Below are 26045 nucleotides of genomic sequence, written 5' to 3' on the forward strand. Positions count from 1 at the left end.
TCTTTGCTATATTACACGAGTCGACGTTTGCGGCGCGCGTGTCTGTTTGTTTGTCACGATAGGTATATATTATACACACACGTACCCTGTATAGTATAGCTGGACGAGGCGAAGGTGCGCTTTATCAGGTCTCGTTTGAATTTGCATGGAGAGCTCTCGTTACGGAACACATGCATGCCACGTGCGCGCGAAACATCGCGCTGCTCTGTAACTTTTTTTTCATTCATACGTGGTAAATTCGAAAAGAAAGGAAAAAGTGTCGAATCGCTCGCGTGATACGTATAAGTGGAAACTGTTTTATTTGCGGGACGATGAAGAAAAAAAAAAAAAAGACTACGATTACTTTCGTCGCGCTCTTAATTAACCGGAGATCGTTGGTGCCTATGCACTTGGGTGTATATATAGGGTACGTGTGTGCTTTAGCTGTAGGTATACCGTTAAACGCAGGAGTATGGCGAGCACGCGACTTTCTATTGGAGCAAGAAATTAAGATTACAGTATAACGACTTACACGAGAGACGACGACGACGCTCTCTCTATCTCGCTCGAGAGCTCTTTTTTATATTAATGCACGACATTGCGCGAGACAAATCTAACGCGCCTATATGTACACGTCTGCTTGTTATCTCTTAAACGAATCTCTCCTCTCGACAGTATATATAAAACCTGCATTAGCCGGCCGATCTCTCTCTCCTCCTCTCCCTTCCGCCGTTACTTCCCGTGTGTGAGTGTGGATTATACATCGCATACGCTGAAAATTCCGATCTATGCTCTCGAATTCATATAAATAATCGCTCGCCGAGATCGGCACGACGCGGCTGCGGCAAAAGAGTTTGTTTCCCCCCTGCACTCGGCTCGGTGTTTATGACACACGGGTGTTGATCATCGAGGGGGGAAAATACGTGTCTTTTGGGAAACAAATAACGAGTAGTCGATCGGCATGTACTTTGCTTATTTGTTCCGTGTATCTTTCATCGGGATGCCATAGTTTTTCATTAATTTTTCCAAAAGAGAAAAATAATTTAGGTAAAATGTACGTAGGATTTTTTGAAAAAAAAAAAAAAATAAAATAAAATGTAATGAAACGCAAACACGATAAAAATCACATTTTCAAGTACACAGGATCATCGGAGTTTTAATCCTCGTTCCATTCGATTTCCAGTTGCCATCCCCCGAGTGCCGGTTTTCAAAAAATATTTTTAGCTTCGCAAGTGCACAAAAATACACCAGTGCAAACCGACAAGTAATCGACATAAGAGTAAAGTACTTACTGGTGCACTTGAATTCGTGCCTCGGGATGTCGTTGATGGCCGCAGCCTTGAGCCGTGGCGGGTCGTGGCAGTGTCCGGTCACTTTGACCGCCTCGTGCCTCTTCAGCCACTCGGAGAACCAGGACAGATGGCAGTTGCACGACAGTGGGTTCCCCTGGACATTTCTACGAAAATTCCCGATTTCACGTTCGTATTACCGAGTGTCCTTTCCCCTCGAGAGCGTACACGGATTTTATCGAAGCTCCGATTTCGAGGGGAAACGGGAGACGTCGACAATGACGGTCGTCCCAGAAAAGGGCTAACGAGAGCTTCTCTATTGTATATGTCCCTATGTGTGTATATGCAAATGTACTTACATGGTGTGCAAGTGGGGCATGTGGTCGAAGGATCCGTTCATCATGCAAGTGATCGCGTTGCCATGGAGATACCTGTCGTTGGTTTTACGGGCGTGGGCGGAAGAAAAGGAAAATTCGTACGTGTGAGACTGGCTCGTTAATGGCGTGTATAGGCATAGGTAGGTAGATATATACTCACAGGTTTTTGAGGCTCGCGAGGCTGGTGAACATTTTCGTGTGGACTTCTCGGAGCTTGTTATCCGACAGATGTCTGAAAAAGTTTTACTTGTTTGGTATATTTTTTTTCTTTCTTTCTTTTCTCTTTTTTTTTTTTTTTAATCCTATAGCAATTTTTCCGGCCAAACTCGTTAAAAGTTTCATAATATTTGGGCGCGAGTCTTTTTCCCTCCACTTTTCCACTCGCGCGGTCTTCGCTGGCCAACTTGGCCAAATTTTCCGATCGGCATTTTTATAAATTTTAGGGTGCAAAAAAAAAAAAAAAAAAAAAAGAAAACTATACTCACAGATCCACCAATTTGTGGGCCCCCTTGAACGCGTTAGCCTCGATGCGCGAGATCTTGTTGCCCGTGAGGTCCAGGTGCTGGAGTTCCGGGAGCTTCTCGAAAATCCCCTCCGCCTTGATCTTTTCGATCGCGTTGTCTTTGAGTAATCTTCAGCGAGAAAAAAAAAAGTCATCGATGATTATTTTTCGCACTGGACGTGGTGGTACATAAAACGTAGGGGCAATCGCTTACAGTGTGGTGGTGTAAATGGGCAGGTCCTTCGGGACGGAGGTGAGCTTCTCGTTGGAGCAATCGATAGTCGCGCCGTTGCAGGTGCAGTGAGCCGGGCAGGGTCCGGGTAGTATGCACTCACCCGCCCGCTTCGTCAGGACTTCCTCGTCACCTGTTTTTTTTTTTTTTTTTTTTTCCATATTCAAGAGCCAACAAAAAAAAAATGTACCCGGAGAATATATATATATTCCATTAGAACTGTATGCAATATGCAGAAACAGCTCGTTGAATGGGAAAACTTTTATCTCTCGCACTCGAGCTCATAGTTATTAAAACAAAAATTTTTTTTTTTTTAAATTTCGCTTCGTCGAACGATTGTACATAGGGACGAGGAGGCGCGCGACCAAGTTTGTTCGATCAACTCGAGAAGAGAAGGATAATGATTTCCACTGGAATTCTTTCAATCATCTCTCCCCGCCGCGTTAATTAATCATTTCAATGTGCTCACGGAGCCTCTCTTCAAGTATATAGGTACACTTGGACTGAGTCTCGAAATAACCGACCGAATGAAAAAAAATAGCCGCCGATGCGCGCTTTCGAGAGCCGGTCTCAATTTATTTATAAAATATTCTCCCGCCCCGTGCTCGTCTCTTTTTGAACCCGTGATTCATCAAATTGATCCGTCCGATAAGTTCCTTTGAAGCGCCAAATATAAATCTCCGTGAGTCGCTCTTCTCTGCCTCGCGCCCGACTCCTTTCATTCCCCGGTCGGCGTGACGAATGCAGAGCTTCGAGAGAGGAAGAAAAAAGAAAAAACAAAAAGAAAGAAACGAATTTTTTTCAATATCAAACGGCTCGTCGGCAGCTCGTGACAAACGCGCGTTCGATATGTTCACGAACCCGCCGGATCGAATCTGCTCGGAGAGGGACGCAAAGTACGGAACAAGTGCGAGACGACGCGCAATGGGAATAATGGGAAAGAAAGTCGAGCGTCCGCACGAGGTGTTGTACGCCTATATTTATATTTTACATCATATATATACGTATATAGAGTCGAGAGGAGGGACACCTCGCGCGCACGAAACCGGGGGATTATAATTTCGAACGGAGGCGAATCGAGGCCGTACCTATATACGCGAGCGGCCGCAATCGGACGATTTATCGCGGAACCGCGTGCAGGCTCGCAGCTTTTTTTTGCCCTCCCTTCCCCCCCTCTCCTTCGACTGAGTCGCGTGCGTCGACTGTATAACGTCGTACACGTATGTGGGCTCTCCCGAGAGAGTTGCGTTTATTGCACGACCGGCCACCGCCGCTAATTTTCTTGCGTGCGCGGGTTTTATCGCACTCGAAGCCTTTTGCTCTTTGCTCCGATAATATTCGGCCGGGAGCTTTTATAAAGCTCTCGCCGAGCTGCTCCGTGGCGAGCTTTTTTCCACGAGCACCACTCGCCTCCAACGCGGATGATGATCCTGCGCTGTTTGCGCGATACGGTATACTTACTGATGGAAAACATTACTAAAAATTGTGCGCATCTCTAGCCGGGATTAGCATATTTATTAAAATGTTTACTGAAACAAGCCACACGAGCCACGGGCGCGTGCATTATGCGACGCGCGCGCGAACGGCCTTTTGATAGAGTTATTATAATTCTAATGGGAGCGAGGGATGATTAAACGTCGGGAAATGCAAATCGCAGGTCATATTTCTCACTTTGGCGTTTGAGAGCGGAACCTTCTCGTCGCTTTGTACAATCATCGACATTGTCGTTCAACCAATCAAGTGTGCATAATTTATCTGCACTTATAAAGGAATATAATATACAATGACAACGTTAATTTCGAGTACAATGAAAAAAAAGAAGAAAAAAAAAAAAAGAAATCGTGCTTACCCTTACATTTGAATTTGTCGTCGCGCATGTTGTCGATCCTGCGCTTGATGGCCCTCTTGGGTGACTCGCAGCGCGCGCCCGACGTCTCGATCGGATTCTTGTGCAGGTACTCGCCCAACCAGCGCAGGTTGCAGTCGCAAATGAAGGGGTTCCTCGCCAAGTGCCTGTACGCGTATACGCACACGTTGTAGAACATGTGTGTGGTGCATTGCGTGTGCTTTCAATCGCATATATATATATATATATATATATATATATATATATATATATATATACGCGCAAAAAAGTACGAGGGGGAGACAGAGAGAGAAGGGCAACGTCTTTTTCAAGCAGAAAGAAGCAAAGGAAAAGCAAATAGAGAGACAAGTGGGCGCGACAGCGGAATTACACGCGATCTTGCGCTTGCACGAGCTATACATGCGACTTCTGTGTGCATACATATACATATATATATTATATGTATGTTACACCTATACACGTAAGGTAAAGGTAAAGTATATTATACGTAGTGTATTCCGTCGGCGCGGGGTTAATGACGGCTGTAAGCCGTTTCCTTTTTGAATTTCAATGCATGTGCGACAGACTCGGGGGATACGGTCTGAATGGATGACACACTTTTCGATGTTCTCGCGTGTATTTTTTTTTTTTTTTTTTTTTTTTTTTTGTCAAGTGGTTTTTCTTTTACCCTCCCCTCCCTTTTTACCATTTTCATCAAAAAGATCTCGAAAAATTGCAGCGGCATCCGACGAGAAGCTACTGCCACGGTATATACCTATATCATTTTCAATCGATGCAAAAGTTCGCGGTGGAACGGACAAATGTTTTTTAATGAAAACGCGAGCTCTGGGAAAACAAATGCGGGTCCCATTGGCCAGATAAAATCGGGGGGGGGGGGCTCGAAAGAAAACAAGCAACAAGAAAAGGTCGCCCTCGCGCACTTTTTGCACTTGATCGGAGCTTCCGATACGTGTACAATGCGACGTGTGTACTCACAGAGTTTTGATGTTCCGGAGATTGGCAAAGGTCCCGTTGCTCAGGGACTTGATGTTGTTGTCGTAGAGAGATAAGAGCGTCAGGCCGGAGAGATCGCGAAACAGCTCCGTACGTATGCACGATATTTCGTTTGCGTTCAATAGTCTGCGAAAATATAAGAGGATATGTTATTGTTGAAAATGGAAATAAATAACTTGCTGATGGTGGTGTTATCGCTCGTGGGAGCATGTCTGCCGGAGCAGTATTTGAAAACGGTTTTTTTTTTGTTTTTTTTTTTTTTGTTTTTTTTTTTCTGTCAGGGAGGCAAGGAAGGCGGGAAGGGACTTTTCAGGGAAGCGGCGATAAATCAACTTCTTTGACAGCCGGTTATGAGAGAGAGAAAAGGAGAAATGGGAGGGAGAAGCGAAAATAAACGGCTTCATTAGTATACGGCCGGTGCAGGGCACTTTCTCGAATGTACGTACATATTATGTATAGGACATGTTACATTGTGTATCGGATATTTCGTGTGCACGTATATACTCACAAAAGTTGCAGATTCGTGAGGCCTTGGAAAATTTTGCTCGGCAGGTCGGCAATTTTATTGCCATAGAGCACGCTACGATAAAAAAAAAAAAAAAAAAAATCAATTTCTCGTTAGTTTTTATGCATCGTTTTGTTTCATTTGCTTTTTTTCCATCGATAAAGTTCAACTTTATCGATCACTTACAGTGACTCGAGGAACTTGAGCCCGTGGAAGGCGTCCGCTGCCACTTTCCGGATCTTGTTGTTGCTTAAATCGCTGAAAGACAAGACACATATGGCACATTGTAACTCGATACTTCCACTAAATACTAGGTATACGTACAGGTGGTATTTTTTTCCCACCCCCCCTCCCTTCCCCCAAGAACGAATCGGTTGCATGTGTATTATCGCCAACGCATTCCCGGAAAAATTCTTTATGCACCACTTGGACGCCGTTGGGCAATTAATTTTCAGCTAATAAGCTACTTTTTCCTCGCAAAACGTGCGTTAATCTTGTACCGGTTTCGGGAGCAGCTCGTAATCTTATCGAGCGCGTTTTCAATTGCACAATATAATTGCGGCACTCGCGTTACACGCACCAAAAAATTGATAACCCGTTGTTGGCCTAGCCAAGGTACGTTTATTTGAAAAAATGGCAAAAAAAAAAAAAAAAAAAAAAAAGGCGACAACTCGGATTTATCGATCCCAAATGCCCAAGAGTCGACCATGGACATGTAAGTATACTTATTGCCGAATCGTTGCTCTCGATATTGCAACGGTATAAAAAGTTGCATGTTACACATAAGTTAACACTCACATCCTGCGCAGCTTCCTGTAGGGCGAGAAAGCCTTGGCGGGAATCTCGGTGATGCCGTTCTGCTCCAGCCGCCTGTGAAAATGCAGAACAAAAACCCCCCCTACGTGTGAACACTCGTGTATACCTACGTATATAATATATTTATGTACACGCACTTGAAGGGCGGATGAGGGGATAAAGGGGGCGATATATATCTATATAAGTATATATTATGGACTTACAGCTCGACGGTGTCCTCGGGCAGGTAAGTCGGCACCTTCGTCAAGGAGTTCTCGCGGCAGTCGACGATACCGTCGGCGCAACGACACGGATGCGGGCACTGGGGCTCGCTGCTGCACTCCGAGCTCGGCTTCTCAACCAGACCCGAGCACTTCAAGTCGTGCTCCTGTAAACACACGCGTAAGTATACGTACATACATAATATATTTTGTACGCCGTGCACGTTCATGTGTGTAATATTATTATAGGGAAGGTATATGGATACGCGCAATACATCATATTAGATTAGGTACACCGTGCAAGTCTCCTTGCGCTCATCTCTTCTCCGTTCTTTGCTCTCGCCTATACGTTGCGCTCGTTGTTATGTATATATATACGTGTTTCGTCTACCACCGGCAAAGAGAGAAAAAGGAGATTCTCATCGCGACGCCACGAGTACAACATGGGTACATACATACAGTACCGACTCGTATATAATATATATGATGGTGTATACGGGCACGAGAAATATATTTGTGGGTAGGGTATATATATATTATGCACGTATAGGTACGTTCTTTTGTGCACTTTGAAAGCACGAGCTCTCGAAACCACGAGGTGAGGTGTATACGTTCTTCGGGTTCTTTCTTTCGTTCTTTGCACTCGAGGTTTACGCGCGAGTGCTTCTGTATAGTTGAAAATTGCTCATCGCGAAAAAGCTGCGGGAAAAAAAAAAGTATACCCTTGTCTTTGAGAAAGTTCGCGTGTGTGTTGTTTTTAATGTGTATTCCACGGGGTAAGGAAGACAAGGGAGGTAAGTGATTCCGAAAAAGTGGGTTAACGACGACGCATTATTAAACGGCCCAAAGGGTTTGAAATCGGGTAATCCGCGCGAAATGCCGTCATGCACGCAAGAGAGCAATTTTATCTATAATTACATTTCCGGCTAGCCATTAATACACGGGGGAGCGGAGATTTAGCCACGCCCGAAAGACAAATCTCGGCATTGTCTTATCTGAAGTTCCGATGTAAGGGGGGGGGGCGGTCTTGCACCGTGGAAGGGGGCTGGGCTTTAAAAATTTTCCTGGCGCCCGTTCAAGAGACTCTTCTTCTCCTCCTCGTCGTTTGTCTTGCCAACTTTCTACTTACACGGTCCCTCCGAGCCGCGCCAAAAGCAAGAGGAACAAGCCCACCTCTCACTCTCCCGGCTCATTTTCCACAAAGCCCCCACCCACCCCCGCTCGCTCCATTACGTAGCGGATTATATTATCCCGTCCAGAGGGTTTCGTTAAATAATCGCTGTACGTGCATGTATACGTAGGCGCTTTCAATCGATGATCGAGTGTTTCCGGGATGGATATTGGAGAAAAAGGGTACAAAAGGCCCCGTGGCTCTCTCGAACGATCGGTAAAACAAAAGAAGAAAACGCGCCTACGCTTCACGCAGTTAGCTTTAAATGCGCCACAAAGAGAGAGAGAGAGATGCGGAGAGGGTTGATTGATCGAAAGAGAGCAGGGGACAAGGAAAAAAAAAAACAAGTTTTCGCACCTGCAAATCGACGAGGTTTTGTCCCTTGAAGTGCGCCGGCGCCGAGCAGCGGGTGTTCTGCCGCGGAAAATTTTTGAGCACATGCGACAGCCCGATCAGGTGGCAGTCGCACGTGAACGAGTTGTCCGACAGCTTGAGGGTGCGCAGGTGACCGAGTCCGCCGAACGTGTCCTTACCCAGCGTCGTTAGTTTGTTGTTGTTGAGCGTCCTTTCAATGGAAATATAGGGGAGCAATGAAAATTCAGTAAATTGCACGGTGAAAAGGGCTCCATCTTATAAATATGTACTCACAGAATTTCCAGTTCCTTCAGCTCGCGGATCGCGGCCTCGTCGAGGCAGCTTATCTCGTTGTCGTCTAGCAGCCTGTGGTAAAAACGGTAACAAAATTATTCGGCACACGTATAGCCATGCGCTTTGCGTCGTTCTGTTTCCTGTACTATTGATTTTTGTGACACGGCACTTGCTTTGTACGCGTAACTCACGAAAAAAAAAGCTCGTAGGTATTGATGTACTACTCTTTTTTCCCTCGGCGTAATTTAGTGCTCGGTCATCGCGAATACTCCACGTCTATTGATTATTATTATTATTATTTTTTTTTTTTCTTCGGAGAAAGTATTGTCATCGTTATCAATTAGCATAAAAAATGAGTCAAGATACGACGCAAAGAGCTTTGTTTGAAACAAGAGGTAGAAAACGAGTCTCACAAGTGCTTGAGCGACGCGATCCCCCTGAGCGTCTTTTGGCCGATCATCGAGATCTGATTGTGGCTGAGATCCCTGAAACGAGACGGTTTGTTAAAATAATCCTTGAAAGGAAAAAAAAAAAGAAAAAAGGTATTTGTAATAAACCAACTCACAATCGCTTCAAGTTCATCATGTTGCTGAAGAGGAGGTCCGGGAGGAAGCGGATGTGGTTGTTGTTGAGCCTCAGCTTCTCGACGCTCACCAAGTCCTGAAAGGCCCCTCGCTCTATCGTGTGTATCTGATTGTTCGACAGTTGTCTGCGAAGCGGAAAGAAAATAAAATAAAGGGCCCCCTTTATCTCGGGGCGCACGCCCAAGTGTACCTTTCGACTTGTTGTTACCATCTCTTGTTTTTGCCCGGAAAAGTCGAGCGAGGTCTGATTCTCTCGGCTCCGAAAGCTGATTAAACTCGATTTACATAAGTTGATTTAACTTTTTGCCGGTGGTGGCACACGGTACTACCAGTAGAGTTGAGCCTCCGACGAGGAAAAAGTCGCGCGATCGAATAATACGACGACGAGAGGTTGATTTACGACAGAAGTCACGAGGCAAAAGGGAGTATAATATTATAATGGCAATCGCGTTACGAGCTAGTTAGCCAAACGAGGGATGAAATGAATTTTTCAGCGCCAGCTAAATTAACTTTAATTACAATTCATATGGATTACTCCTCCGTTGAGTGCACGATGTGCTTCCACTGCGTATATACATATAGATGTGTGAAATTGAGTTTTTTTTTTCCCCTCTTTAGGGACCGATTTATCAAGAGAGTGGACGACCCTTTTTCACGTGCACGTAGGTGTATACTCGTAAAAAAGTTTGAAAGCGCGCGATCGCGAGTTGTATTTATAAGTCGATTAAATGTTGATAATCAAGTTTGGCGAATGAAACTAACGCGAGGCGTACGTTTAATATATATATATATGACGCGTAGCGTAGGGAAAATTTAATTTCCCTCGGAGGCACGGGCCACTTTGTTATTTTTTGCTGCATCGGCTATCTGCGCGTTTCTTATAAATAGAAAACCCGATGACTCGAAATTGAAAGGTCTCGGAAAACTTTTATTCATTACCGTACCATTGCTTTGCCCCGAAAAATACACGTATTACATCCATGAAAGAAACGTTCATCTGAAAATATAAATAAAATTCGAGGTAACGAAAAATCGAGAAACACGATGGCCTCTGGACCGTCGCGGAGTACCCGAAGCACCGAGGCGCGCTCGCACGTACCAATCTCCCTCTCCGACGCCTTTTAGTCCGCGCGACCGCGAAAAAACGCGAAATTGCAAAAGCCATTCGATAAAGCGGATGCACGTGCGCGCCCGGTAACACACATCGGGCTTTTCGCCTCGCGTAAACTTTGGTGATCCGCAAAAAAGTCAACCGCGGCTCGGAATACGCGGGAAATTGCCGATTCGCGTTTTTTTCCACATCCCCCTCTGAATTCGATCTCTTTCCAATTATACCTGGCCATCACTGTTTGCACTGTTTATCCACGATACAGAGCTACACGAGTACGCATGATCCTCTGTTGCCGCTGGAAATTTTTAACCTCCACAAGCTCATCCTGATAAATAAAAGTACAGGCACGTCTGTACGTGCGTGTGCGCAAAGTCGATTTCAATTAAATATGCGTATAGGTAGAAGTATCAATCGCTGACGTAGAGTACGCGCGTATACGTATATATACTGTACAGAGACGGGCAGCAAAGCTCAAATTCAACTCTCCGTGGATGATGCGCGCGAGAGCGGGAAATCGATATCTCGGCTTACCGATCGGCAGCACGTAATAGTATATACAACCGGCCTGGACCGGCATGCGAAGCCAGCCGAGGGAGAGAGAGTATAATAAACTACGTGTATGGTATATACCGTACGGGAAATATCCCGCGAAAAATCGCATCCGCTGAAATTCATTTTGATGATATCGAGGGATAAAGTTGTATTCAATTTTTGAAAAATCTTGCTGTGGAGGGTGTGCTCGACAAAATAAGACTCTGATAATCCAGCATCCTACGTTTGATGATAAAAATCGATTGTAATTTTCTATCTGCATACAAATGGGAACAATTTCCTTGGAAAATTCCATAAAAGTTTGTTAAAACAAGAACAAAAAATCTGCACCTACAAAAAACATTATTTTCAGTGTTGTCCGAGACACCGTGAGCAACTGATGATTTTTCGTGGAATCGCTTGCATACGTGTACGTACACGAGCTGGAGACGATGATAAAAATAGTCATCCCCGTCGTCGTCGTCTTCCCTTTTGCAGTCGCTGCGCAATGTACAGCCGTGCGGTTTTGATGCCACGTATACGTATACAATGTACGAAGGATTGCTCACGACCCACACCCGAGTATATACATATTATTATTATTATATACGTACATGCCGCTGCAACCTCTGCACACTTTTTTTTTGTTTGCCGCTTCATTTTTCCCGAGACGCTGTATGAAATTTCAAAATTCTCACTGCATGCGCCTCGTACGTGTTTACGACACACACAATCCGAGCCACGCTCTCAATCATCTCTCTACCGATCGATTGATTTTTCATTCTTATTTTATTTATTATTATTACTACCCGAGTTGGATAGAATTTTTTCAAACCCCCATATATACCCGATGCCCTTACCGCAAACTTGCAGAGGAAAAATAAAAAAAAAGGGGCTGGGCGGATAACAATAACGCTCTATTATACAATTATGTAGAGCACATATACATATACAAGACATATACGTGACAGCGGTGTCGGAAACTCGATACGATGTACGGGCCAGGTACAAACGGGATACGCTTGAAAATCAGCGGATACGATGATCCTACATGTAGCCCCGGATCTCGTGTCTTGCGCGCTGGGTATAGCTGCCGAAAGGAGATTCTTCGGGGAATCCCCAAAAGGAGAGGTATACGCGAGAAATCGAGATTCGGCAAAACCGTGCGGGAGTACGAAGGGGGTGGTGGAGGTTCAAACGGCACAGGTTGCTTTGGCACCGAGGGGAGCTTGCGCTCGTCGGCCATTTATCAAAGAGGTGCGGGGGCGCGATGCTCGAGAGAGAGAGAGAGAGCTTGCGAGTCGGTGAGAGTGCACGGCTGCTACTTATTTTTAATTCAATTTTATACACACTCGCGATGCTCGAGGGCCACAGCGCTGGCTGTGCTTACCTATATATATTGCTTTGACGTCGATAGACGCGCCAATATGATTGGTACTGCCTTTTCGCGCACCCATGCCATACATATACACATACATATACTATATAGAGGAAGCCACTGGCGTGTTCCCATCGGCTCCCCTTAAATTGCCCGTGCGCACGTACGTGGTCATGTACGTCCTGCCATAAAAGCATCTGCCAGATCAAGTTGCTTCCAAGCGAACTTCAAAGTGAACTTGTGCTGGAAACTCTGCCGATACGATATACCTCTCCTCTTCCTCACTGTCTTGTGCTCGTCGGCGAATCTTTTCTTGTCTCATAATGCGCTTATACCTTACCTCGGCCCCATCGTGATTTTTGCTCCTCTCGTACGAGTATTATGTATATAACAGGTCGGCTTGCTGATTAACGATCAAAGGCGAACGCGATACGATACAGAGCTCGGACGATCGGAATCTCTTGGAAAAATACTTTGAATTTCAGGTGAATTTTCGAGAGGTTTTTCCGCTCTCGCGACAAGCCTTTTTTTTTTTTTTTTCACCCGTCACCTTTTTCATCATCGGCTGTATCGATGCTCGCGCAAGTTTTTCCACCGCACGATAAACAACAATACGTTGCGCAACGCATAAGAAAGGAAACTTTAAACCATACGTTTTATAGGCGGGCGCACACACACCGCAACAACCGCAAAAACTTTATCTCGCAGCATCATCTTTTCTTACCTGAGTTACGGAGGGCCGGTGAAAGTTTCGTGCTCTCTCTCTCTCTCTCCCTCCTTTTATTTATTTATTTTTTATTTTTTGCACTCGCAAACAACAAACTCATTGTGCCCCGCTTTGATTTCACTCAGATGCAAAGAGTCGGCTTAACTGTTTGCTCCGCGCACTTATCGTACATATTATTATTATATACCCTTCGAAATCATCCCAGGAGATGCGGTGTTCCGGAAAAGCGCACCTTTCGTTCCGTTCGAGGGGACTTTTCCCCCATCGAGAGGAGAACAACAAGTCGAAAGGTCTCTAAAATACCAACAGGTATATTTATATGTCTGGTATATTATGTTGTATGTACTCACAGGAGCCGAAGGGTAGCCATGTCCTCAAAGTCAGTCTTGAATATGACGGAGATGTTGTTGCCTTGTAGATCTCTGAAACAGAAATAAAAAAAAAAACCTCATCAATCCATCGGCATACCAATGTCGGCCGAGACAGATGCACACGTATGCATACACATGACGATTTCTATGCCCCCCCGGGGTGGGGTGGGGGGCAAAAGCTCTCGAAAGGCGCGTAATTAAATTCTTTCGCTAGCAGCATCGGTCGGCTCTGAATTCCCGAATTAAACCTCCTCAATCACGCTAATAACCTCTCCGCGGCGCACGAATATTAAATTCAATAAGTCCACGCGGTCATTAATCAATCAACCCCCACCCGCCTTCTGCGACCAAGCGGCGAACGAAAAAGCCCTGCCCACCACACGTATATGATTTAATATGTGTACGCTAGATGAGCTCTACACACGCGTTTCCAAAAAAAAAAAAAAAAAAGCAAACGACAACTCGTCTCGTTACGTGTACATCGCTCGAAAAACTCGTTTTGCTGATTCACGAACAATTTATTATAAAATACAGTAGAGGGGGACGAGGACGCCAACGGGTGCAAAATTGCTCATTAAAAAGCTGCTTTGTTTAACCCATCAGAAATTGTATTTAATATCTGTATGTATAACGGAATATCAGTGGCGTTTCGAGGAGCTTGGCTTTGGTGGGAGTATTTTCGGGGAGGGGGTAGGAGGGCGAAAAAGTTTATCCGTCCTCGAGCTTCCTGTCGAACCGTCATTTACATTCGAGTCCGCTGAAGCCTGCGGGTGAATAAATTAATTAATTAATTAATTAATTTTACACTACAGAATATAGTTATACAGGGGCTCAGAGTGAGACGCAAAATGAAATTCAATTAAAAAAAAAAAAAAAAAAAGAGAGAGAGAGAGGAGGAATGAAAAGTTTCGGCTTATTGATTTTCACGCGTCGAGAGTACAACGATAAAAGCCATCGTCGCAAAGGCGAAACTCTCGTACAATTATTACTTACGTGTCCGTATATATACGGTTTTCCGCTTACGCAATATTGCAGTGTTGTTTGTTTTGCCGAGAGTAAGTACGCGTATACACAATAGGCGGGGAAAGCTCGTTTTGCACGCTTAGCTTTTAATTGCACTCTGGAAGGACAATCGTGACATTTTCACCTTGTTTTTCATTAATTAACAAACGTCCGTGCTCCAGTCCAATTACGAAATGTGGACGGGAATGAAGGGATGCGATATAATTGACGAAGAGAACAACATCGTTGCTTTTGTTAATACGTAAGTGTGTACGTGTGTTTGAGTACATACAGCTCGATTATTTCGCGATCTTTCTTTTTTTTGTAACGATGAAAAAAAAAGAAAAAAAAAAAAAAAAAAAAATGCCACGCCGAGCGCTGTAAATCACGGAGCCCCCGACAGTTCAAATTATGAAAGCGTAAATTGCGCTCTATCAATCTGATTTTCCTTTTATTTAATGGATATTTGCTTTAACGCGCCGGCCAAGATATCGGTGTCGCTCTGTATATACGCCATACACGTATATATATATAGGTATAAACGCGCACCTATCGTGATTTATGTAACCTGCAGGCCCAGTACCAGCATGCACCTCGCCACACATACATAACTTCATCAATTTGGCCTTTGAATATATAAAACTGGATATTGCAAAAGGCAAAAAGCAGAAAAAAATGTTTATTCATACGATCCAGATTAATAGCGCGAAAAATACAAAGTACCACCACAAACGCCCGCTACACGTATACCATGATGATAGTAAGGGCGATCAATTGATCCGGCTCTCTCGGGCTTCTCACGGGCACACACGCTCGCGCGAGAAAGAGAGAAGGAGGAGGAAAAAAAAAAAAAAAAAAAAAAAACGTGCCGGGAATAATCATCGTCCGACCCTGGCGTCGCCGAGGCGCGCGTGGGGTACTTGAAATTGATTTTGGAAGCCACCCCGTTGCGTCGCGTGTGCATAGCGTCCGCTCGGCCGATGGATCGAGTGTATCGTGTATAATATATAGTTGGCCATGGCGGTATACGCATAACTATACGAGGACCACGCCCGCTCGCGGTGGACCATGAAATAATATACTGTGGGTATTATACATTTGTATACCAACGGCATTAAATGACTATGTGAGGTCGCCTCCCCGGCGATCGACTCTGGCGTAGGTGTGGTGTAGAGTGAATTTGTTGGGTGTACTTTGGAAGGCACGAGGGCTCGGAAGAAGAGGGACAATTCGGCTGTACCGCGTCGAAGGAGACTCTCGCCAAATTGTTTTTTAATGGCTATGGATTTATTCGTCTTTCGTTTTATCGAAGGAGGAAAAAAAAGGGGGGAGGGGAAGGGTGCAACCTACATTTTGTAATAAGAAGCTTTTCCACGAGAGAAGGATGAATCCGCGGTCGCGGTATCTTTGTACATTATTTATTGCTCGTAATGGGCAAAGCTCCTCTTGAGCTCCTTCGAAGTGGAAAGGAGAGAAAAGAAGGGAGGAGGAGGAGGAGACGAGCGAGACACTGAGTAAGTGCTTCTTACTCTCGGGTGGCATTTATCTTGACAAATAAAGAGAGCAAGTATAGAAAAGTATATAGGTGATGCGCCAAATCCAACGTGTACTTACTCGACAATCGATCAAGAAATTCATACGTACAATTTGATTAAAGCGAAAAAAAAATTACTTTTTTTTTGGAGGACAACTTGAAAATCCCTACAGTGGCCGAAATGTTTTTCCTTTGAAAAGTCGTGGGTATGGGTATACTTTTATATATATTCTACGAATGAGAACAATCCAAGAGTCGAGAGGAGGTACACGTTTTAGCAATTCATGACGGATCCGTGCAACGCGAGGCGAGCCCGTGTGCCGGCACCCGACAAGCGAGGAATTACGCCATGGCCCGGTAACAATAATAATAAGGATAAGAATGCCATCAGCGGGAACGACGACCAAGACGCAAAAATTCCTCGAATCATTCGCGCTCTAATGCACGAATTATGCAAATAAAGCCCGAGGAAAGGGAGAAGATATATATATAGAGAAAGGGAACAGAAGAGGGACTTGGGGACGGTTAGTATATATATGCAGTCCTTACGTGGCGACGGGTATATGTATAATATGTATAGCCGATGGAAAGAGACGCCCTGCGGCGCCAAGGGGGATATACTACTCTCCGAACGGAGTGGGGGGGCATTCTCGTGGAAAAGTTTTTCGTAAGAAATCTCCAATTTCGATGTCGATCCTCCTGTCGGACTTTTACCCATTCCCTCACCCACAGTCACTTACGTTCCGCGTGGCTGCTTTTTCCTACACTCCTACACTTTTTTTCCCCCCTTATTTTCCTCCCCCTCGGAGGATTGCTAATTATATGTATAGCATAGTGTAATGCAGGTTGTTTGGCGAGCCCTTTTTTTTAACCCCATTATGGAGTGAAAAGCGATGCACATTTGTGGGAAAATCCTCCCGAGCTCGCGCCGATGGATCTTTCGAATGGAAAAGTTAATGAAGCTCGATTGCGCGGACGATCGGAAATGTGTCAGCCTCCCCCTACCCCCCAAAGCTAACGAGCTTAACGTCAGAGTGACTGTGCTTTTTGTAATTAATGGTCCCTGGGAGCCTACACGCGTTGTTCCCTTTTCCATCGGGTGGCCGGATTTATATTTTCCCACATCCTTTTTTTTCCAAAATCATTACTCGCAGACGATGGATTTTTCTTGACTGAACGCTAAGTTGGATGATGACGAATCGCGCCTCGTCTAGATATACGCGTACACAAAGTGACGAATCGTTGTGCCACTCTCTTTTTCCAAGGGGGAGTGCCCATGTGCGATCCGAGAAAATGTGCATACACACGTGTATTGTTGCCGAGGATTTATACATGTGTGTGTATCAATCAAAACGTTCCGGGCCGCTTGGTCTCGAGGGTGTATAAGCGAGAAAAAGCAGGTTGGCCGTGGAGGGAATGAAACGGAAAAAACAAAAAACAAAAAAAAAACACAGAAATTTTTGCATTCACTAAAGTTGTGCCTGACTTTACGATCGCGTTTTATTCGGAAAAAGTTTTCATCCTCCCGCAAAGCGCCGGCTTGATACACACACATATACGCGAGGGTTGTAAAAACCGGGTGAAAGTAGGGCTGCAGTGGTTTATTACGTTTTTATACACACCGTACAAGCCACAATGAAGAAAATACATGCATTACGCGTGCCGGCGCCTATACGTTTGTATACGAGCCAAGTTTTCATACATTCTTTTTCTTTTTTTTCATTTTTTGTTCTTTCCCCTCTTGGTCCCGACGTCCGACTGGGAATGAAAGGAAGAGAAAAAAAAACATCTCCCGCTCGACGCACGAACTAACTTCTGTTTAATTGCGTGAGTGAAAAAAAAAAAAAAAAAGAAAAAAAAAAAATGGAAAAAAAATCGTCTTCAACTCTCGTTATTAAACTTTGCGTGTGTATACGAGCACTGGAAAATTTTAATTACTTTGACTTGGAGTGGAAATATTTGCCGTGCGCCAGAAAAGAAAGAAAAAAAACCTGTGGCTGACAAATTTGCCCGTATACGCGAGAGTGGGAAAGTCGAGTTTATATATATATGCAAGGAGGAGGACCGCGGCCTCTAATTTCTCATGCAAGCCTCGCTTATACACCGGGGCAGAGGCTCGATGGGCGAAACGAGTGTGAGCGCAAGCAAGTAAGTGCCGGGACAAAAAAGACTCGAGCTACGTGCACCTTTTTTCCCTTTGAAAAACACCCTCGAAATACGTAACTCTCCCTGCATGAGGGAGAGCGCCTGACGAAGCGTTTGATAAAAGTAATTGAAATACGCATCGATCCGTCTTTGGCGAGCTCTTGATCGAGCCCTCTTCCCCCCGTGCGAATATCCTCACGCACGCACACACACACCACCTGTGACGCGAAAAACGAGGAGTCAGGCATCAGGAAGGGAGGCATCATCGCCAGCGTTTTGGGACCCTTACACACAGAGTTGAGCGCTCGCGCGTGCTACAGCCAAAAGTCGAGGGTAAGAGTGAGGGATGCCCCGATGATCTACCCTCAGGATAGAAAGAGGGTGGATAGGCAGTGCCAGCAGGTATACACACATGTATTGTGTGCCTTCTGGTAATTGATTAACGTCGTTAGACACGAGAAAGAGGGTGGGGATGGGGCGGAGGGTGTTGACGGCTAATTGAGAGGCGGAGGGGCCGCATAAATTATGCCGAGTGCAGTCGCGTACCCATAGACGCAAGATGCATATATATATATACATATTATGTACGGAGGGACAAGTGACGCGGACGAGAAGAAGAAACGTTGATGTGCACACACACACACACACACAGCTTTTGTGCACGCGTCGCGGAGCCAGCTTGATTTATGCGCTCGCGAGATAGATGGATGCATAGATGGGGGGGCGGAGCTTCCGGTGCGGAAAATATCGGCCGTTAAAGTTTCGCGAGCTTTCCCCTGCACCGCGTGAATGAGCTTTCGAGCTTGCTTGGCTTGCAGATTTTTCGATGTGTGTACCCACGGGGATGGGGGTGGTTCGACTGCGCGAAACTTTTCAGGAAAAGGGTGGGGGGGGTGGATGCATGCGCGCACTAACGCCTTTTGTTCGGGAAGATGTTGTGTTTATACATTATATATCCATGCACACCTACATTCATAGCTATAATGTCTGTTGCGTGAGTTTTACGTCGTGGGGCTGTACTTGTGCTTAGAAGGGGAGCAAAGGTTATCGGCTCGAAGTAATGCGAAACAGCTCGACTTGGAGAAAAATTTTACGCGTACAGGGAGAAAAGCGCGGATGCCGTTGACTTTTCGTTGATGTATTTATGAAGATGACAATTGAAACGTGCAATACGAGTTTGCTGATCATTCGGGCCGGCATGCAGTTTTTATGAAAAATTACCTACCCCTTTGTGCGTCCGTATATATACAAGGATAAGTATCTCCGAGAAAAGAATCGCTCGTCATATTTATTAAAATTTAATTCCGAACTCGCGAGAAAGCCATTATGTCTCTTATGCATTACGAATGGCCGCCTCCGTTACAACATTATACCTATCATATGCACCTTCAATTCATCCAACAGCCAGGCATATAATATATTCATCGTGCACGGCAATAAAGCACCAGTGTCAATATTACTGCAGTAATAACATTTATTGCATGGAAAAAAAAAATAATAATAATAAAATAACGGGAGCACGCTCTATTATTAAAAGCCGTTTAATTCAATTTACTATGTGAATGGGAATGATTTTTCACGTGCAAACACAACTATTTCGCGAACACCGAGCCGCGGCGCAATTTATATACGCGCGGGCACTTCAAATATTAAATTTCACGTTTTCCCTGTTGACCCGAAATATTAAAAAGCGCGAGCTTGCAGTTGTGAGCGAGCTCTCGTGAAACTTGCAACGCGAACTTTCGCGTCGAGTCGGCTTCGCTGTAACCGAACGATTGAACGAATTTGATTGTTATACGGTTTTCAACCCCGTAAACATGGTGATAATCAATCTTTATTGTGTTTGGTTTTTTTTTTTTTTTTGTTTTATTCCACCCTACAAGGAAATAGATGTACTTATACACAAAATAATGTAAAGTGAGCATCGGAGTCGAGAGAACAATGTAAAATAAAACAGAGCTGCTCGATGCATCATTGACTTATATGTAAAACGCGTAAAAAAAAATTTTAAATATCCCGAGCTCGTCTCCCGCAACAATCCACATGTGGGTATATGACACCAAAAGGTGTTCACAGGAAGTGTCCTTTGTGCCCAGGCATGCGGTTGGAAGCACACGCGTTGAAACACAAAAGAGAACGCGTGCCGTGAGCCAAAGAAAGAGCAAAGCCCCAAATTTTTTCATATATATGCAGTATAGGTGGTATACATGTACACATATATGTAAGTATTCCGTGCTCAGGCATATTGCGTGACAACTCCCCTTCGAGACGACACTGTATAAATATACGGTGTACATGGCGAAAGCTTAGGGTGTCGGAGCGTACGTATATGCACAGGCGGGGGTGGAGGAATCATCGAATCTATAATCCTCTCTCTTGGTACACGTGCCGTATAGTTATATATGTGTATAGGGGGGAAGCGCGACATATGCTTGCGTCGCCGGCCGGTCGAGCAAATTGTATACTTATGCAGCACAGAGAAAAACGGAGGGAGGGAGGGGAGCGAAAAGTCGAATCTTAGACCCCGATACGCGATAGACCTTGGGTGATGGTAATTCACGCGCAAGAGACAACCATGCATGGGAGTATAGGAGGATGTAAGTGCGAGGGTTCGCGCGGTACATGGGTACACTATACATATATATGCGTGTGATGGGGAGACGTACAGAGCGTAGCGTTACAAATTGCGTTTAATTGCAGATAGTAGTGCACGGAGAACGAACGGGGAATCGCTTTTACGCTGCTGATGTTAACTTCGGATTATACGTACTTATATGTATATTGTAGCACGTTACACGTGATGCGGATCGATGTACACACACATACGTAGCCGTGCACCTATCATGTACATGGTAAAATTTATCCGCACGGGTACACCGATCATTGTAATTGAAAGCGGGAAAGGGGGAGAAAAATGTATAATGAAGAAACTCGCGGGGTAGAAATCGCAGGAGAGAGAGAGAGATGAGCGATTGATTGGACGAGATAGGAAAGCGAGAGCCGGAGATGTACTTATCGGCATTACGGTACGTAGGTATAAATCTATATATATATATATATATGTACGCGGGTATTAATCGGTGTACACACGAGCGCCCTCGGAGATCGATAAATCTGTCGAGTAGGCATCCAAGTACGTGAAGGTAGTATACGCGGCAACGGGCACACGCGTGTGAATTATATCGTTACATTGTAGGAACAAAGCAAAGAATTATCAATACTTTTTATTTTTATTTTTTATACCTATACATCTGTCTATATAGAAAATGTGGAGAGAGCCCGAGCAGCGACGATAATTTTGTAATTAAAATAATTATCCCTCGTACGTGTGTGTGTGTGTGTGTAACGTTGAGACACGGGACGGAACGAATGGTCGTATACGAGCGATGAAAGGAGATATTTTCCGAATCGCGCGGGTTATTCTCGTCTTTCCCAACGTACTGGGGATATAATCAATACTCTTTATTCGAATAAAATCCACTCCAACGCGAATGAAAAGAGAGAACGATGTATATACATACACATCACCTCGCATCATGGAAAATCTTTTTCTATTTTTTTTTTCTCTCACCACCATATACATATATATATATATATAGTCCAGCCGCGTACACCAGTATGTAGGTATACATACCTATATATACATCCAGGGGATAGGCGCGAGGGGAACTCACGCGTGCAAAGAGTTAGCCAGCAGGCATTCCGATTCAATTTCCATTCAGCGCCATTGCGCTCTTCTCTTCTTCCCTCTCCCTCTATACGTGTACGCAATATCATAATATATATACGTGCATGGCTGCATGTGTATAGCCTCTCGACGCACTATAAATTCACACATCACGGGGCACCTAGTATACATCGGCATCAGCACACTAGAAAACTTTTTAAAAAACTAAACAAGCTTAGATTCGCACGCACACGGTGTACTGCTGTTAGTTAATCCCGAGTGCAGAGGGAGAAAGAGAGAGAGAGAGAGCCCCGTGATGCATGTACATACCTATATATACCCATGGCTCGTGTATCAGCACTTGAACGCAAGGGGCGAATTTTTTCTTTGCTTTCCTTGCACCGTTTGAGCATCGGCAGCATATCCTTTGCATACCCTTCCTTTTAGCAACGACCGGGTTATACCAACCGATGTGTATAGGTATATATACGATGCGAAAGGGGCCAAGGGAGAAAGAATTCATTGTGGGGTATCGAGAGGAGTCCTGCAGGCAGGAGGAGGCGAGCCCGTGTTTACCCGGTTGCTCGAGCGAGTCTGAGTATAGTCCTGTAAGCTACTGCAACCCGCATTCACGGGCATACGTATACGTATACCTATCATATATTTGTAAAAGTTTTTTTTCCGTGCGAGTGATATATACACATGTACCCGCACACGTGACGAGTGAGTTTTTCTTTTTTTTTTAACAATTTAAACCAAGTACTTTCGGGACGTGATGTATAGATACGTCACTCTGTACCGAGAGCAAGGAGGGCCCGTTCGTGACAAATTGGGGTATACCCACGAGGTCCTAATTGCTCTCTTTTGGCCTTTCTATTTTTCGTTCGTCGCTATACATACATTGTACGCGCGCTTCCGCCGTGCATCTGTACATCCCTTGCGGCGGACGCGACGATTCACGCATCCGGAATACCTAATGTGTTTTTCACGCGCCGGGGGTCGCTGCTCGCCACGGGATTTCCTTTCGACCCCCCCCCCCGTTTTTCACGGCTTTTCACACCCTATTATGTACCCACGAAGGATGGGGTGTATACGTACACCCTCCCCACCCTTCTTTTTATTGTTGTTTTCGCACTCGTGCTCTTTTCTTACACCCACTTTGTTTGCAGACTGTTTCACACGTACGGTCGCTACAATGTTTTTTGTGGTATTCCATGGGAGTCCCGTTGCCCCCTGACACTTTGTCGATTTCATTTTTCAAGCTTACGAGGGATATACCTACATGTGTTGATGGTTTACGCAACAAAATAATCAACACTGACCGACAGAATGGCCATAAATGGCTCGTCGTATGCTATCAAAAATACAAGTGGACAAGAAGTGTATATTTATTAGTATGACTAAAATATCGTGTGATGCCTCGTTTGTAAGTTTGACGGAACGGCAGGTTAAACAGATTGGATCTTTTGTATATGTATACCTCTTTACTTGTGCTAAAGTATGGCCTCCGGGTAATATCTTCATCTCGATCATCGCGAGCGTATAATATTGCTGTTTTTTCGCTTGCCGATCGAACAAAAATATAACGAAGTAAAAAATGTTCAACGCAAGTTTTACACACATACACCTATATTGGTGATCACATACGCGTGCACACGAGCATTCAAGCCGTCCGTTCTCTCCGTATCTCTTATCTCTTGCTCCGTGCACGCGTAAGAGCTGGCTTTTACAAAAACATCTTTAATAATAATAATAATAATACACGGCGACCCGCAATAATGGCACCTCTCGTAAAAAAAAGTTAAGTATGGGAAATACAAGTATATACATTTACAGGAGCACGAGTGTGTAACTCATACACGTATCAGTGGGTAACATCGAGTTATACCGGCGAAAGTTTCGAATTATGTATTTATACATCGGACGACGCTCTCGTTATTGTCGCGAAGCCATCGACACGGCTGTCTCCAAAACACTTAGCGGTACAACGCTTTCCCGGTCATACTTAAAAAAGCGCGCGGTGGGAGGGGGGAGGGAGAGGAAAAAAGTCGTGTGTAACGCGATTGGGAAATCATTGCGTAAACACGAGGAGAAGGACCAAGCGTTGGACTATCGAGTGGTCCATCGACGAGGTCGTCTGGCGACGATAAAATTTCCAAACTCCATAAGTATATAGGTGGGTACTCTACCGACGTCTCGCCAACTACGACGACGACGACGACGTAAGCACCGCCTTTTCAGGTCCAGCAGAAGAGACGGGCAAGAGCCATTCCCGTCTTATCGTCAAACCGAGTTTTCGCCTATATCCCCTCTATCTCTCTTGCTTTTACTTGATTTGTCCCGCGTTTTAGTGTCTTTCTCCGCGCCGCTTCGCTCACTCCCTGCCGAGGGTGACTTTTATGTATCCACCTCCCGCCTGTACACTTACTTTCCCCCGATTTCTTTTTCTTTCTCCTCTCTGCACCTCTGTACATCGGTCGACCGATTTCTTTTTCTTCCTCTCACCTACATACACAAGTAAAATACCCTTCCCTGTTTCAACGAGAGCATTTTCTCTCTCTCTCTGCTCTTGTATATATACCTGTTAATTACACTTGTATATACACAGCAGCCGGCGCTGTTTGAATTTTTCGGTGGCGCAGGCGGTTCGCTGTCGGAGCAAATTTTTTCGCTCGTCGATCTCTTGCGCGAGGAAAAAAAAAAAAAAACCACCAAGTATCCATCGAGGAAATCTCGTTGCGCTGAAAAATTGGATTTCACGTTCAATTTCGCGTCGCGGAATTACCGAAGGAACGAGTTAAAAGTACGGCAAAACAGGAAAAAAGGGCCGAAATTGTTCTTTGGCGCGTGAAACCAATATTTTCTAAAGAATTAAAACTTTGCCCGCGGCGCTCGGGAAGGATTATTAGTAAATATACAGGTGTACAGCCCTTTGACGCTCGGATGAGCACAGAATGTACGAGTAACAGGTGGCGGCCCCCCGGAAAACTCACGGCCCCGATTTCTCTGACCGGCCGAAGAAGAAAGGGTACAAAAATATATCCACGTACATCATCCGCGGGAGAGCCCAAGTGTCGTTGTTTTTTTTTTTCACGCGACACCGGACAGCTCGGAAATGTCGAGCTACACACTTGGCAAACGCGCAGCGCGAAAACAAAAAAGGACCATCCCTGTGGGCCCCCCGGAGCGCCAGAAGACAGTGGGCGTCCGAGCGCACGCGAATTATTACAACCCCCTTCCTTCCTTCCTGCTCCTTTCGCGGTTCAACTATACACACAGAGCTCGGAGACGGAGAGCTTCCCTCTTCCGCCTCCCATATATTACTGGGTGCGCGCATAATAACAATAACAGTGCACATGTGCTGTATATTTATACTCACAGTTTCTCGGCGAGGGTGAGGGCAGCCAAGTTCCCGGGGACTTGGGTGAGGCCCTTCTCGGCGCAGTCGAGCTCCTGTCCGCCGCAGTTGCAAGCCCAGGGGCAGCGCACCCCGTTGTGGTTGCCGATCGTCCCCGCCAGGGTCTCGAGGTCCGCGCCGTCCACCATCGGACCGCCGGAGCTGCCACCCCCACCACCGGCTGCAGCCACTGACGTCCCTGTCCTCGTTGTCGCCGTGACCAGCATCAGCAGGGGCAGGAGCAAACGAACGAGCGGCGGCGTCCTCCATCGGCTCCTTCCTCTTCCGTCCCGAGCAGCCGCCTCCATTTTTCTCGATTATCCCAGACGCTGTGCTCCCGCTGTACTCCCGCGCCCTGTAATCACAACACGGGCAAATTTGTTACAGCTATGGGATTATTTGCTTCATTTTTTTCCACCCCCAATGCGCCTTTACAGCCTCTCCTCCAAAGTTAACGCGTATACGAGGAGGAGCTCTTACACTTTCAGCTAAAAGTGATTCATAGCGGGGCATCCAACATTTTTCAACTTTTCACTTGGGCCCCTCTCGTTTTTTATACTAAGCATCATATATATATACGGATGCTTTTATATTATAATTATAGGAGAGGGTTCCCCCATTTCGTTTGCAGGTAATAAACTACAAGTACGGGGACGTTTTTTTTTTTTTTTGCTTTGTTTTTTTCTTTTCCACCGTGAACGTGAACGGAGGAGGAATTATGATGCGCGCGTGTCGGTATACATAATACATGTAGGTGCGCGTACGAGCTTCATATGGTCTTGGAAAGGTTTTTCGAGGAGGAAAACTGAAAAAAAGGCGCTTGCAGCAGCGTCCAGACAGCAAAGAGGGAGTTGAAGGTAATTACCGGCAAAGACTTTGACGAAGCCCTCCCGTAATATGTTTCACGCGCGCACTCGTGTATGGGTCTTGTGCAATAAATACCTACATGTACAGCCTTGTAATTAACTTCTCCGCGTGGATGTATACATTTTAATCTTTCCGCGTTAAAAGGAGAGCGC

At 45.2% G+C, this 26045-nt stretch overlaps 1 protein-coding gene across 1 annotated transcript in view; it reads right to left on the minus strand.

The window, feature by feature from the left end:
* sli (slit guidance ligand) overlaps positions 1-25196 on the minus strand; it is a 39971-nt gene extending 14775 nt beyond the window's left edge. The window contains exons 1-17 of the mRNA XM_014355568.2: positions 25009-25196; positions 13261-13332; positions 9145-9288; positions 8993-9064; positions 8580-8651; positions 8289-8496; positions 6764-6927; positions 6543-6614; positions 5931-6002; positions 5748-5819; positions 5222-5365; positions 4229-4392; positions 2362-2512; positions 2131-2277; positions 1806-1877; positions 1628-1699; positions 1272-1435 (exon numbers count right to left, since the gene is read on the minus strand). Of these exons, the coding sequence (XP_014211054.1) occupies positions 1272-1435; positions 1628-1699; positions 1806-1877; positions 2131-2277; positions 2362-2512; positions 4229-4392; positions 5222-5365; positions 5748-5819; positions 5931-6002; positions 6543-6614; positions 6764-6927; positions 8289-8496; positions 8580-8651; positions 8993-9064; positions 9145-9288; positions 13261-13332; positions 25009-25175 (2029 nt within the window). The 5' untranslated portion in view covers positions 25176-25196. The remainder of the gene's footprint in view (positions 1-1271; positions 1436-1627; positions 1700-1805; positions 1878-2130; positions 2278-2361; positions 2513-4228; positions 4393-5221; positions 5366-5747; positions 5820-5930; positions 6003-6542; positions 6615-6763; positions 6928-8288; positions 8497-8579; positions 8652-8992; positions 9065-9144; positions 9289-13260; positions 13333-25008) is intronic.
* Between the last annotated feature and the right edge of the window lie 849 nt (positions 25197-26045).

The sequence above is a fragment of the Copidosoma floridanum genome, unplaced genomic scaffold (genome assembly GCF_036245765.1).
Source record: "Copidosoma floridanum isolate Cflo_tuat_1 unplaced genomic scaffold, Cflo_Japanese_pri ptg000009l, whole genome shotgun sequence".
Taxonomy (NCBI): Eukaryota; Metazoa; Arthropoda; class Insecta; order Hymenoptera; family Encyrtidae; genus Copidosoma; species Copidosoma floridanum.